Genomic DNA, 16,423 nt, shown 5'->3' on the forward strand with positions numbered 1-16,423 from the left:
ATTCATTAATGATTGGTTACCTCTCCGTTGGTCTTGGTAAACGTTGAGTTTTTCCCCATTACGTCCGCTGACGTATGGTTGTATCCTTTCCTGGTTATCCCCAGTAGAGTTGAGTTACCTCTCCGTTGGTTTTGGTAAATGTTGAGTGTTTCCTAGTTGTCCGTTGGCATCTAGTTGAGATGATTTCTGTTCCCATTCATCCTATGATGTCTGGTTACCTCTCCGTTGGTCTTGGTAAACGTTGAGTTTTTCCCCATTACGTCCGCTGACGTATGGTTGTATCCTTTCCTGGTTATCCCCAGTAGAGTTGAGTTACCTCTCAGTTGGTTTTGGTAAACGTTGAGTGTTTCCTAGTTGTCCGTTGGCATCTAGTTGAGATGATTTCTGTTCCCATTCATCCTATGATGTCTGGTTACCTCTCCGTTGGTCTTGGTAAACGTTGAGTTTTTCCCCATTACGTCCGCTGACGTATGGTTGTATCCTTTCCTGGTTATCCCCAGTAGAGTTGAGTTACCTCTCCGTTGGTTTTGGTAAACGTTGAGTGTTTCCTAGTTGTCCGTTGGCATCTAGTTGAGATGGTTTATGTTCCCATTCATCGTGTTGAGATGTCTGGATGTGCTTGTACCTCTGAAAGGAAAAAACAACAAAAACAAGAAAGACAAATCCCAGCAGTGTGCAAATTTCTACGGTTCTTGGTATTCAATCCCTGTTTACCCTGAAAGTCTGACAGCCGTTGCTCTCATCCGTTCGGGTTCCCAGTTGATTGAATAGGGGCAGCTGTAGCACCTCAAATTTGCACCCTACCTTTTGTACATTCATTTTCATAATAGGTCATAACATAACATAGGCCATTGCATAGCATTGCATAGCCATTGGCCCAAGTGCAAGATCAACTGACAAATTAGGTCAAACTGGTTAGGAGAATCAGTCAATCAAGCAAGCAAGTGCCATTTTCATTGAGACAAAGCCCTAGGGTGGATTTATCAAGCTCATATGGTCTAAGGATCATTGTGAAGTGATTTGGCCAAAGATTGGATGCTCAGAAGTCATCAGTCATTGTTCAGTCAACCAGAAACCCTAGAAAGTCAACGGTGGTCAACTATGCCTGATTTTATGGATTGGAAGGTGTGAGATGGTTTGAAGAGCCTCATTCATGTCCATATAAGTCTCATTTGACATATCAAAGACCAAGGTTGAAGATTTGGAGGTCAGATCAGAAGTTTCCAAAAATAGCAGGTGACCTGTAATTTCAACTGCCCAAAATGGAAACTTTTTCTCCCCAAAATTACTTCATCATACAAGCTTCAAATGGATTTTTGTCCAACATGAAAGTTGAAGATCTTGATCTCACCATTCCAAAAAGTCCAAGAACTTGAAATTCCCATGTGTGGTTGGCAAGATATGGTCCAATCATTTTCAGAAAATGCCCGAAATCAAAGTGCCATAACTTTCACATGGAGTGGCCAAATTGGATGGTTTTTCTTTGAGCAAATCACATTTAATGTGTACTTTCATAATCCATCATCACATTTTGCCAAAAGCATTCACACAAAAAGGCCATTTTTCAAGTGCACTAATTAAAATCCAAGGGCAAAATGGTCCAATTTGAGAAATATTTGGAATTTTGAAATGGTACTTTTTTCTACACATCACATATATCATTTGTGACTTGTTTGAACAAAATTTGGACAGAAAACCAGCTGCATTAACCAAGGGCATTTTGGCCACACTTGAAAATTGCACATTAACACTAATTCTCCAATTTTGCTTAATCTTAATTAATTTTGGATTAGGGAGAGGTATAAATAGATAATTGTAACTGTATTCATTAAGCACTAATCATTTTTCAAGATCCAAACAAAAAATCACAAAAAACTCTCTCAATTCTCTCACTTTTTCTCCATTGTTCATAAACTTTTTTTCTCAAACTCATCAATAATTCATCAATTTTCGTGCGATTTCTTTGTGGATTCTTCATGTGCAGGTAAGATTGAACTTCTGTTGAAGCATTTGGAGGTGTAAATCGAGCGAAAACTCCAGCTGCTACAAGCTTGCTCTCACATGGCAGTTACGATTTTCCACTGATTCAAGCATTGTTGAGCTAGGAGATCATCACCAATCACCTTCATAAGCAACATACGCGAACTGTTTCACAAAAATTGAAGCCAAAAACGCCAAGAACACGAGCTGCATAATCGCACGGTAAAATTTCGAACCTTCTGATCTTTGAAATCTTGATATGCATCTTGTAGTGCGTTGAACATAGATCGTTTTGGCGTTTGAACCACGCAATTTCGTCCACTAATCATCGAGATATCATGAATTAAAGTTTACGCGTCAAAGCTTCTTTCGATCGGATCTTGATACATGTTGATCTTTAGACAATTTCGTTTGCATATTGTTAATCTACGTTGGAAGACGAAGAGATCCGTATATCACTCGTCCATTTTCGTTGAAAAGAGTTCGAAGCCGCAGCTGGCATTGATGAAGATGATGAGCGCGGGATGAACACTGTAATTTCTGGAAATTTCACGTGCTACAGTACAGCGTTTCAAGCTTGGCTGCACATTATTACGAAACTGCCATTGCTATATATTTAATTCGTATAACACAAAATGATTATTCCAATAAATATTACAAACTTAAAAAATTCATAAAAAATTCAATATTAGTCCAAATTAGGTGGGATTTTTTTTGTTAGTTTCCAAATTTTGTCTACTTTTTTTTAGGCATAGTAGCGTAAGTTGTGCCTGGTAAAATTTTGGAATGGTATATTGATCTTTGACATGTGTGACAAATTTGCATGTTTTACCAGTTTAATCACCAAATGCTCATACATTATCCAAAATTAATGAAATTTCATATGATGATTCTTAACACGTTTCTGGAGATTTTGGTATATCATTTGTAATTTTTAGACCTCTGGATTGGTAGATATGATTTATTCTTTTTGAGTGTGACAATATGTGTCACATTATGATATGCTGAGTTCATGAATTATTTTTCCATGCTTCCCCTAGGCCTATGGCCCTGATTTTTTGCATGAGATGACATGTATATGTTAACTTTCAACATGAAGTTTTGTGGATTTAATTGGTCCCTTTTCTAATTGATTTGGATTTTTGATTGCTGTTTAGCATCTTTGGGTTGTTTCTTGCGTAACAAACTTTACATGTGTTGTTGAATGCTCATACTATATCATATGAATGTGAAATTTGATGGAGTGATTCATAACATGTTTAGGTGTAGTTTGGCTTTGGTCCCATCAATTTCTTAATTGTTTTCACTGTTTGGCATGTGATTGAAGTTAATGCCCATTTTGTTACCATGTGTTGGCTTGCATAATTGTGTCTGGATTTCTTGATTTTCATTGACCTAATTTCTTTTGTCCAATTGAGCTGAAAATTGACATGCTATACCTTGAATGTGTCCTGTTCAGGTGTGAATTTTTGTGGAATTAATTGAATGGTTTTGGTATGCTTTTGAGTGAGATAGTTCTGTTTGGTCAATTGAAGTTGTAAATTGCATGATTGATGTTAAATGGTGCATAAAATGAATATGGTGAATGATATGAGCATGGGATCAATTGCATTTGCTTTTGAATTGTTTTAATGTGATTTTGGGTGAATATTACTTGCTGTTTAGAATTTTTTTATCCCTTTTGGACCCTAGGCTTGGCCTAGTGGTCTAGTTTTTCACATTTGGTTTGGATTTTCAGGTTAAAAGTGCAAAAGGCTTAAGGAGAGAAATGGAAATTGAAAATTGAATTTGTTTGATGTTGTCCACTAACATGTCTTTGTTTTGTAGGGATTGATGCTTGAGCTTGAGCTTATAGCTTGCACTTGTGTGCATTAACTTGTGTTGCTTTGTGCAGATTAACTGATTAACAATTTGCTGTTTACTGTTGGTTTGTCTGAGTACTGATGATACTTGATTGATTTCAGGTACATTTAGTTGCTTACAGTTCTTTAAGAACTTGCTTGCTGCTGCTTGGTTTTTAAACCATTTGAGGTAGGACTTCTATTCTTCATGTAGTCTGGAAGACCTGGCCTGTTACTTGGCCAGGCAACTGTCTGAAGTCCTCCTTAAGAGGCGATGTTTGTGGTTGTTTACATTTGTGCCCAAGCAGGTGAAGACCTCTATGAGGCAATTGGCGGAACCCAAGGGATATGCAATCTATCCCCCACTATTCTGTTGAGTCGTCCCTCTGCTCACACGGCTGTGTGTTGATGCATTGGGACACAAACCCAAGATCTTGTGCTGTTGCACAATCGAGTCAGAGTCTTGAGCGTAGAAGGGTCCCTCAATTCTGGACCCACGCTCCTTTGTCTGAAGCTCTCTCTGGTCAGGGATAAGAGCTGTGAAGTCTAATCTTCACTCACCTTTCATCAGCTTCACCTTAGCCCCTCAATGGCAAGGTTAAGAGCTAACCTTACCCCGATACAGAGGCTTGTTTGTTGAGGTTGATATGACCCCTCGACTAAAGCCTAGCCCTGATGTTTGAGCCCATTGTTGGTGTGTTTACTTTATGTTGTATGTGTTTGTGTGGTGTGATTGTATCCCCTAGGTGCTAGACTCCGCGTAGTCTCGTTTGCATGTCAATTAAGGTAGCACGGTTCCTTCGTATAGGACTTCCTTTCTTGCTTGAGCTTTCCTAAAACACAAACAAACATTATCCCCTCTTAAGGATACGTTAACTCCTTTTACTACAGGTGAGTAAGTCTCCAAAGGTCGAGCATCCGGTAGATTGCGTAGTGACGTTGTCCACTTAAAAAACACAAACCAACAGGAATAGTTTAGCCGAACTACGGCAACTCTGATTCTCATGTCCAGATGAGATACGTAGGCACGAGATGCGATGTCTTGTCGAGTTTGACTAACAACTAACACTAATGCTTTTCTCTCGCCCTCGTTGCGATTGAGACCTTCCCCTTCTCTTGCCCTAGTTGCAATCGAGACCCTTCTTCTTCCTGTGTGGGTGTTAGGAGGTGGATGTAAGCCCAACGATTGGCATTCCACATCCTGTGTCTTGTTGTGTGCTTGGAAGCTGATGTAAGTCCATCAAGTGGCATTCGGGTTCCAGTGTGCGTGTGTTTGGTTCGGATGCTGATGTAAGTCCAGTGATTGGCATTCAGGCTCCACATTTGCCTTTGCCTGTGTTTGTTTGAGTGCGTGTCAGCCGAGCTACGAATGCTCTGATTCTCCTTCGTCCAAAGGAGATACGTATGCATAAGATGCGATATCCTAGCGAGCATGTGTCGTTTCCCTAGTCCGAACTACTTAGACTCTGATGTCTATGCTTGATAGACTAAGTAGGCCCAGGATACGACATCCTGCCGAGTCCGTCTTGTCTGTTTCCTGTATCTCTTTCAGCCTGTGTAGATGATTATTTTGAGCAGTGTTTTAGCAACCATTTTCCTTCCTGTTGTGCGTGGATCCCGTCGAGTACGACGGATGCGTAGGGGTGCTAATACCTTCCCTTCGCATAACCGACTCCCGATCCCATTCTCTTTGGTCGCGAGACCATGCTTTTTCCAGGTTTACTCTGAGCGTTTCCTTTCCCTCTTCTGGGATAAATAACGCACGGTGGCGACTCTGTTGTTCTTTTTTCCCGCCGGTTTTTCGCGTAATGCGACAGTAACCATAGTCTAAAAGGATATATGTCGATAGTGGAGCGTAAGTTTCTAAATAAAAAATCCCAATATAACGAAAGCGCTTGGATGAACTTGAGAAAGTTTTATAGCTGAGAAAAAGTAATGAGTCTTTGATGAAAAATTTGGTCGTGCGAAAGCAGACTAATTATTCGTCATCGATAGGGCAACGCGCTAGCGGAAGCAGGTGTTACCCACATTTATTTATTTTTTATAAATTGTGTTGAAACTCTAGTAATAGAAGTGACTCAGATTATATAAACGTTTTAGAGTAAGAACATAACCCTAAGTCCTATCTGCCTCCATTGTGATCTAAGTGATTTTCTAACTAAGTTGTTTTTATATAAGTTCTTTTTATTTAAGCTATTTTTACCAAAACTCAAATCATTGATTCCTCTAGATACACATCGATAGGACATAATTCAGTACTTAAACCATTGGTCTTTGTGCACTTGCAACGTGTCATTTGTCAATGTAGTTTTTGGTATATTTTTCGTAATTGAGTCTCCTGACATAGTTGGGCATTCTAAGGTTTGGTGCTAAATCATATTTTATGCACGCATAAATTGAACGATCTAATTAAGGTAAACGCAATATATTTCTAATAGTTAGTTGCAGGTTTAGATCAAGAAACACGTGAGAGCATGATTCAAATTGTGTCAAGTATATATTCAAATCAACACCTTATTTTTATTAAAATTTGAATTTTTATAAGTGTGATTCAAATCAGGAAATTGGTTTACTAGAATCAAATTGAATGCAAAAAAAAAATCAGAATTTTCTTTATTGAGTTTGATTAGAATCACTTGAATTAAATATGTTTATGAAAAACAAGAATTTGCTCATGTGAGTTTGATTCTAACCTTAGTAAATCATGACTCGAATCATAGAGGTTTTGATTCAAATCATGAAAAAGCATGACTTGAATTAAATCTTGGCTGCGTATTTTGGATTTGAGCTTTGTAATCTTGATTCAAAACACGATTTGTTTGACTCGAATCACATGAATCAAATCATAAAGACAATTTTATGGGTTTTTAATTATTGATTCAAATTATTCACTCTCTTTACTCAAATCATATCATTTGTTCTTGACTTGAATCAAATGGGTATGTTTTCTCATTTTTGTGTTTATCTCCGATACATATATAAATCATTTTTTTTCCAAATCCCTTTCATACAACTCTATGATTTAGAATATCTAACACACTTTTCTCTCAATAAAAAGCATTTTGAGTTTTGTTTTGAGTTTGCAACCAAAATTTCTCTTCATCTCCACCCTACATCTTCTAACATAGTTGATTGGATTAACTCTTCAACCTAGCGTGTGAGATCTGATGTGAAATCACGATATAAAATGCAGCAGGAAACAAAGTTTTATCTGAAGTCTATCCTTATGAATGATGCATGATCAGTAATAAAAACAGTTATCTCTTATGGAGATTAACTTCTTTGATACAATATCGGATGAACAATCACAAACGATGAACAAAGAATAACGTCTTTACTCAATTCACACGAACATAGTGTCTTCAATCTCGGTATTAGCTGCTACAAATGAATACCTTGGGAGAGAGAGAGAGAGAGGATTCGTTAAAGAGTTTGCACAAGAGAGTTTCAGGTTCATCATACATGTTTTTCTCTTACGACTTTTTATGTACCGTAGTTTTACGGTATGGATCGTAGTTTTCACGTATATTTGAAAAAACCGATAATTTTTTTTCCAGAAAATTATAATTTTATACTGCATATTTAAAAAATTTGGTGTAAAAAAGTATGATTTTATACCGGATTTTCCAAAAATCCGGTATAAAATCGTAGTTTTTTGGAAAGTTATATGATTTTATACCTATTTTATAAAAACAGGTGTAAAAAGTATTGTTTTTACACATTTTTTAAAAAATCCGATAAAAACTCACATACGTTCCCAAAAATTCCGGTAAAAACTCATTTAATTCCCCCAAAAATCGATAAAATCTCATAAATTTTCAAAAATCCTCATAATTTTTTTTTAAATCGTAAAATTCACAAAGGGTATTAAAATAAAAATACTACTATTGTGGACGTGTCAGATTAAATTTGGGGTTAACAGAAAGAAACCTCACCAATCCAAGACATATTGCAACCGACCCCCCTTCCATGAAAAGACAAAACACTTAAAATTATATTGTCATTTGATAAGAGAAAAACTCTTAACAATATTTATTTCTTTTCTTGTCCTTCAAATTACATCATATCAACAATTGACACATATTTACGAAAACTACAAAAACTCTTGATCTCACTCCCTTTGATACTTTTATTTTCAAGCTTGGTCTCCTCAACGTATGTGATCCAATTTGAGAAGGTTAAGAGACTAAATTAATTTTGTGTTAGTTAGTTAACATTTCTATTCTTGGTTAGTTAAGACAGTTAAGTCATTCTCAATCTAATACTAATGACACTTAAGTAACTAATTATCACAAATTTGTAATCCTCATTTTGATAATAGATAATATAAATTCTTCAATTATATATGTGTTTTGAAGGACATATTAAATTCTTCAAATGATAATATAAATTCTTCAATTAACTTCCGATACAAAAAGTAATAACTTTAATTAAGTAATTAAAATATAATGAATAATATAAATTAATATAATCATGAAAATAATAACTTTTATTAAGTAATTAAAATATAATAAATAATATAAATTAATATAATTACTTACTAACTTGTCATCATCCTATTAAATTATTTAACATCAAACATGTTGGTATGTTGGTCTCTTAGACTATGTTTGAATTGATGGAATATATCGTAGCAGAGCGGAATGAAACATGACGGAGCAAAGCGAAATAGAATATAGATCCCACTCCATTGTTTGGTTATTTTATTAAAAATATTTTATTCCATCACATACACCCAAAATTAGATGAAACAAAAAAAAAGAGATTTGAATGAAATTGGAAGGAATGGATTCTATCATGTGTCCATTCCATTTTATTCATTATTTGTAAATCTAAATAATGAAATCTCATTAATTACCACTCTACTCTATTCCATTTCATCTCATACCATCAATCCAAACAGATCCTTACCACTCTACTCTATTCCATTTCATCTCATACCATCAATCCAAACATCCAAACAGATCCTTAGTGAATGTTTGAATCCTAAAAGCACAATGAAAATTTGAGTCTTAAAAGTGTCATTCTTTTAAGATGTCAAGATTTAAAATACCAAACTTAAAAATAAAAATAAAAAGTTGACAACAAAGACCATTTATGCTGTGGAATGAAACTGTTAGAGACTTTAAAAATATTAAAATTTAAGTTTGAACAAATCTATAAGAATCGAATTTTGTAGGAAAAAGATATTTAACCAAAAATTGATTATATTTTCAAGTTACCTATTATATAAACTTGTTTCACAACTAATTGTGTCATTTTATTTTTTATAATTTTGTATATCAGCTTAAGTGCCAATTTAGTCATTAAAAAAAAAGTGTTTTTCTTTACAAAGTAAAGAAGGTTAATTTTGCTTTTGCTTCTGCTTCTTTTTTACTACAAAGTAGGTTAGCTTTGCTTCTTTTTTACTACATAACTACAAGTCAGTTGCTTCCAAATGTGACTCACCTTTTAAGATTCTCTTAACCATTAGATGCGTCTTGTACAGACTAGTACAAAGCAATGTTTTACCAAACAACTTATTGGCCAACATTTTTAGATCATGCGCCTACCACTGCACTGCAATAAAAGCACAATTGCTATCAGTGAGGACGCAATTATATTTTCGAGTCATGGGTTGAGATGTTAAGCCCATGGAATCACACTAGTGAAGCTGGATAAATAAATCCAACGATCTCCCCCAAGTGACACTGACAGTCAGAGTGATTCGAACTCATAACCTGCTTCGATACCAATTTTTGGATAAAACGCTACCAATGCGTTAAAAGCAATTGCTGTAAGTGAGGGCGTAACTATATTTTCTTATCCCAAAGAGTCCTCAACAGGCTGCACTTAACCTATAGTAGACACCATGGGTTGGGATGTTAAACCCATCAAATCGCACCGGTGACACTGGATAAATAAATCCAAACATATATGTCTATGTCCTCCCTCTTTTTTTCATCTAGGACTCATAACATTTTCATGCATTGGTAATAAAATATGAACAAAATCATGTCTTGTATATACAGCTCATATGATAAAAGTCTGCATGAATCTTTTTACTAACTGCTCTTTCTCCTCTTTTCTATTGTAATTTGTAAAACCTATTATAAGATTAGAAAGTAAAATGAAAACCAAAAAGGAAAAGTATTAAAGGATGGGGCAAGCAAAAGCAAAAGCAAAAGCAAAAGCAAAAGGAGGTATGGTTGATGTTTCAACATCTTGCATACATTTTGAAGATAAACTGCAGGTTTACCACCCAACAAGCAAGAGTTTCAAAAGCGCCATCCGGATATATAAACCATATTTGGCCTGCCTAAAGTAAGCAGCTCTTGGATCGGCATCAACATCCACGGTAATCTGCATGAAAACAAGAGCATACTTGTAACTCACGAAAAGTCGGTGCTTGTGCCCCTAGAGGGGCCTCTAACAAGTCATAACATTGGATATAGAATGCTTACTTCATCAAGTCTTGGAAGAGGGTGCATAATCACAGCATGTCTCTGCATTGCATTGAGAATATTCTGATTCACAATAAACTTGCCTCTAGCTTTTTCATAGAGGTCGAGTCTTTCTCCGAATCTTTCTTTTTGAATACGAGTTTGATAAACAACGTCACACTCCGACGCCACTTCCACTAAATCAGAACTTTCTTCCCAATCCACTCCTTTTGATGTCAAATAGTCTTTTATATCATCCTATAAATGTAGAATGTAGATATCAATATTGACATACCGAGGTCGTGTTTTTTAGCGAAACAAATGGGAAGGTTAAAATTAAAAATGATAGTATATCTATATATCTATAGTTACATCTGTTCAGATACATTGTGATTGACACTTAATCTTAATTCATTTTCTCACAAGTCTTAAACATATACTGAGTAAAAAGTTCAAATATTACCTTCATTTTTACCACTTCAGGAGATACAAAATAAATTTTCACATCCTTGTACTTTGCAAGCAAGTAGGTCAATGAACGGACCGTCCTCCCATTAGCTAGGTCTCCCACAAGCCCGACTTTTATACCATCAAGCTTTCCAATCTCTCTTTCAATGGTATAGACATCCAAAAGTGCCTGAGAAATGTTTGAAAAAGTAGTCGTATTTGAATTACAGTCTATCACAAAGGTTTAGAAGGCCTTGAACCAGCCTCTAGAAGTCTTATCCAGCATTAGAAAGATAACAAGAAAATGATTCTTAACAAAATTGAACACAAAGTCAGTAGGAGCGTGATGAAAACGTTCTTAAAAACACTTGCAAATGGGAATACTATATAATAGTTCAGAATAAGCTGAAGTTAGAATCTACCAAAGATACAAGCTTGATACAAGTTCAAGCTAACGTTTTGGTCCTCTATTAATAATGAGGCATATAAAACTAATCTCATGTTCTACGAAGTATGAACTACTCCTTCTTTGGATATTGTCAGATCTCATCCTTATACATAAAAATAGGGTACAATGTACATTACTTCTTCTTTTCAAGATCCGGAATGCTTGTAATTTTTCAGAAATGTTATGTTAAACCAAAAAATAAAATGCATCCATGATACAACTAGGAAGTATCGAAAGAAAAATGAACTAGCAATTACACGAATAGCCTGAATCAGTTGCATCTAGTGGAATAGTCGACATGCTATCCGATCTATTTGACAGGTAACAGAGCAGTTATAAAATGTAATTGGCATTATTTCAAAACTTTTTCAGGAAGTTGCAAAAATAAAGCGATAATTTCCACAAAATAATATAATCCAAAACACAGGAACTTTGCTTGCAACATAATCCCCTATTGATGCATACCTGAGACGGATGTTGCCCGGGACCATCCCCTGCATTGACTATTGGAATGCCAGCTATAGTCGCAGCTCTTCTGGCAGCACCACTTTCAAAGTGTCGAAGCACAATTAAGTCAGAGTAACCTTCAACTGTTCTTATTGTATCTGCAAGCAAAACCTCACGAGAATCATTAAAACATGAAATCCACATCAAACTTGAAATAAAAGCAAACCCAGGGAATTCAATCAAAACCTTCAAGTGTCTCTCCTTTAGCGGCGGACGAAAACTCTCTAGCATTTTCAGTTGTTAAAACCTCTCCACCTAGTCTTCTCATAGCAGACTCAAACGAAAGTCTAGTTCTAGTAGAGGGCTCATAAAATAAGGTAGCCATAAGATAACCCTTTAAAATCTGGCTTTCAGGAGAATTCCTCTCGATTTTCTCCATATCTCGCGCAACTTCAAAAATGGCATTTAGAATATCTCTATCAAATTGCTGAGCTTCAACTACATCATCAAGTTGAAACTTCTGCCCCTCGGAAAAGCAATGGATTCCATCTCTTTGCCGAGTTTTTTTCAAATTGTTTATGCAGAAAAATCTTGAAATAGGATAGCATGTTGACTTTAAATAATTAGTTTCCACGTAGGAGATTTTACTATGACAGCTTACAAAATTTTTAGGCCATTTTGATATCTTTGGAGTAAGCACCTCCATGTGCATCGAGCAAGAGAAAAGTGAAGATGAAGCAGTCATTTCAGAAGAAGCCACCCTAAAAAAAGCTAATATACTATTTAGTTGGCTAAACATGTACTTGCATAAAACCTTTCATTAACTAACATTAAATTGAGCCATGCGATGCGAATAATAAACAAGTGATTCATATGAGAGACCCCACTAATGGTGGCTAGCTAGGTTCTCTGGCGACGATAAGTCATCGGCAAAGCCATAAATACTTCGCAGCAATGATGTGGTTACCAAAACAAAACCTTTCATTAAGGAACGTCTCATATAAAACTGTTTAGCATAGGAGGAAAGATAACACAAATCTCAACCAGCAGAACATAGTCAGAGAAAAGACAAGCGGAAAACTCTAGGCTTCAACTTCAAAACCACCAACAATCCCAGATAGCATATACAAAAGTTTAAACTATTGATAAAAAAAATGGAGAATATAACAGTGGTGAAAAGTTCAAAGTAAACAGAAAAGCATTCAAGTAAAGGATTTATGAAAAAAAATATGAAAAACTACAAGAAAGAAATATCAACAAGAAGCTCTCAAATCCACATATTACACTAAGAAAATTCCCGAAACAATTCATGAGCTAAACACTAATCAAACAAGTAAAAGAACACACAAATTCTCTCTGCATCAGAGGTTTCTCCAGTAATAGTTCATAAGAAACAAAACACGAATGATCATTTCCCCCAATTCTAAATCAATAAATATACTCAAGCACTCTAAATATTCAAGTCATGATTCAAGATTTTTCATGCAAAGGTCCTAATATGAAGTATAGGGAAACAGATTCCCAGCAGTAACCACGTCACGCGGTTACTAATCCCAAACATCAAACCTAAATCAATGGTTGAGATCGTTTAAAATTGACTTAGACAGCCTTTAATATGAATTGTCTGATCTCAAATCAATACCGAGATTAATGACTACATAGTGTCATTACTGAACGGAATCTGTATCGACGAACCGAACTATACCAACTTAATCAAATCCTGGACATTATTATGGTTAGGACAGTGATAACACAATTGCAAATAGTAGAGACTATTTCAAGCATCCCACATGCTAGATTGTAAAATTCCCCCTTAAACTTGAAACAAGCAATCACAAAAAAATTAGTCATGACAAAATTCAAAGATACCATATCATACAACCATTTGATCACAAAATTCTCCCAGATAGAGAAAAGATTTTTGAAACTATCATTACAGTGTCAAAACTGGATAATTAACAACTAAGCCATGCTTCAAACACAAACAATAAAAATTAAATTGTAACGAAGTTGCATGATAAAAATATACCTGTGTTTCAGTGACAGTGGATTACAGGAGCTGGCGATTTTGTGAATTGAAAAGATCTTCTCGGTCACTCTCACAATTTTGATCTAATTATAAGAAAAGAACCTCGAAAAATGATAGACATGAAAAAGAAAAAGATAAGAGAAATACAAAATCAGTGTTATTGCTTTTTGAAATGAAAGAAAATGGTAAATTATGTATACAATTCTAAATAGAGGTTTTAATTTAATTTAACCGGTGAATTATTTATTTTTCTTTTTACATCGTGCAATCTTAAAGGAGATGATTACTAATTAGTTTTAAAAAATAAATTTGTTTCATCTAATGATGATCTATTAAACGAATCGCTGAAAAAAACAATTCAAAAATGTTTTTCCTGATTTTGGAAGCACAAAACACACACTTCATATTTTTGCCAAAATTTAATTCGGAGATACATCTTCGAATTTTTGGAATTTATCTTATAGACACTTCATGTATTTCTAACTGAAATACTTATTTTGACATAAGTTGATCCGGAGATTCATCTACGTATTTATATTAGATAAAATTTAAAGATACATTTTTGTATTCACATACAATAATTTTTGACAATTACATTTAATTATATATATATATATATATATATATATATATATATATATATATATATATATATATATATATATATATATATATATATATATATATATATATATATATATATATATATATATATATATATATATAGATAGATAGATAGATAGATAGATAGATAGATAGATAGATAGAGAGAGAGAGAGAGAGAGAGAGAGATTAATTACTATACACTGTCAGTGTAAAAAGTTTTACACCGTCGATTCATCACCATCATCCGTTTGTATTACTTTATAGATTTTTAAAATAAAAGTCAAACTTCTTTTAATATCCAACGTCTATGATTAACTAACGGTGTAAAATCCTTTTACACTGTCAGTGTATTTCAATTAAACTCATATATATAATGTTCATAATACAAATATTATACACTAGAGTATGCTGGAATCGGATCCCCTGTTCCTACGTTGTCTCGTGTACTGCAATGTCTTTTGTACCTTCTCCATGAGGGAATCTAGAACGTCTCTCACTTTAGAGTAATTCAGAAAGACTCATTTGTTTATACCTTTCTTCCCAAACTCCATGATACACCGATATCTAGATAACACATCAATAATTTAATTTGTCATAGCTTGCTTCTCCTCTAGTATCTTCTGATGAGTTGGTCTAGGTGGATCTTCTGGATCATTTGGTATCATATGAAGATGTGACATCCTGAAAACCACTGGATGTAGTTGTGTGAAACACTTCAGTTGTTAGGAGCTATGGTACTGCGTTTCACATCTTGTACCAGATGATTAAGATAATCATCATATGTCGCATCCACATCTATTGGCTCAATTTTTACAAAGCAAAGTGCATAATGAAATCAAAACAAAGTATAAATGATAATAAATTTCCTAATACAAATATTATACACTACATAGTATCTCGGAATCAGACCCCTTGTTCCTATGTTGTCTCGTGTACTGCAATGTCTTTCGTACCCCCTCCATGATGGAATCTAGAACATCTTTCACTTTAGAGTCATCTGGAAAGACTCATATGTTTATACGTGTCTTCCCAAACTTCATGATACAACGACATCTAGATAACACATCAACAATATAATCTGCCATAGTTTAATCCTCATCTAGTATCTTCTGATGAGCTGACCTAGGTGGATCTCTTGGATCATCCAGTACCATATAAAGATGTGACACCCTAAAAAACTACTAGATGTAGTCGTGTGCAACACTTCAGTTGTTAGGAGCTATGGTATCATGTGTCGTATCTAGTACCAGATGATTAAGGTAATCATCATACGTCACATCCACATCTCTGTGTGTTTATTTTCTACAAATCTATATTGAAATAAAAAAGTATAGAGAAATAAAAAACTTATCAAATGTAAATTTGATGTTGAGTTCTTTGATTGATTTGATGTTGATGGTATAACCTTGGAAGTGTGTTGTATGAGTTTGAGAGTTTGTGAGTTGAGAGAGTTTGAGAGTTGAGAAGTTTGGAGGGTTTGAAGAGTTTGGAGAGTTAACGCGTTTTTATATGTGAGGAAACATAAGAGACTGGCGCATATTTGGTTAAATAGCATCGAAAATTCATTTCTGTAAGTTACACAGAGATGCATTTTCGTATCTTTTTTACATGGCCATGGGGCCAGGTTCAAAAACGAATGTGAATGAGGTGTATCTGAAGACGCATTTCCGAATTCTAATGGTAGTTTTGATTTTTTACTATGGTGGGGAAGCAATATTAAGGGTGCATTAAGCAATCATATATATTAATCATCTCATGTTACATGAGACCTCCAATAAAATTGTCTTCTATGTAAATGTTTTGAAGGAAAAAGACTTCGTAATATGAGATTTGTTTGTAACATTATTCAAAATTATTTATGTTAATTATTTAATAATTCTTTGTTAACTTAATTAAATAATAGATCAATATTATTAATAATTAAATTATATTTCAATTTACTCTTATTTTTTGTTTGTAATTCTTCAAAAAATGCAAATATCATGCATTTTAAATTTTTGTTATAAAGGTTAAGTATGTTCTAAAATAAAATTTATATATAAAAAGGAGGGGGATAACTTGGAAAAAGCCACTCAGTAAGACTTGAACCTAAAAAAAAGGGAAATTTAGGCAAGTCTGACATAGTTTTTACATAGTTTTGCCTTATAACTAAAGGTATAGAATGGGAAAAGCTTAAATAAAGTTGCGGTCTATATTAGTAAAA

The 16,423-nt window shown here is 34.5% G+C and overlaps 1 protein-coding gene across 1 annotated transcript; it reads right to left on the reverse strand.

The window, feature by feature from the left end:
* Window positions 1-9,645: 9,645 nt before the first annotated feature.
* Window positions 9,646-13,788, reverse strand: LOC127105499 (aspartate carbamoyltransferase 2, chloroplastic). The gene is made up of 6 exons (NM_001427020.1): window positions 13,615-13,788; window positions 11,832-12,346; window positions 11,604-11,743; window positions 10,707-10,880; window positions 10,265-10,501; window positions 9,646-10,163 (listed from the first exon to the last, which is right to left on the reverse strand). Exons 2-6 carry the CDS (start codon window positions 12,328-12,330, stop codon window positions 10,056-10,058), a joined length of 1,158 nt encoding a protein of 385 aa, NP_001413949.1. The 5' UTR covers window positions 12,331-12,346; window positions 13,615-13,788; the 3' UTR covers window positions 9,646-10,055.
* Window positions 13,789-16,423: the final 2,635 nt, after the last annotated feature.

This window comes from Lathyrus oleraceus, chromosome 7 (genome assembly GCF_024323335.1).
Source record: "Lathyrus oleraceus cultivar Zhongwan6 chromosome 7, CAAS_Psat_ZW6_1.0, whole genome shotgun sequence".
Lineage (NCBI taxonomy): Eukaryota > Viridiplantae > Streptophyta > Magnoliopsida > Fabales > Fabaceae > Lathyrus > Lathyrus oleraceus.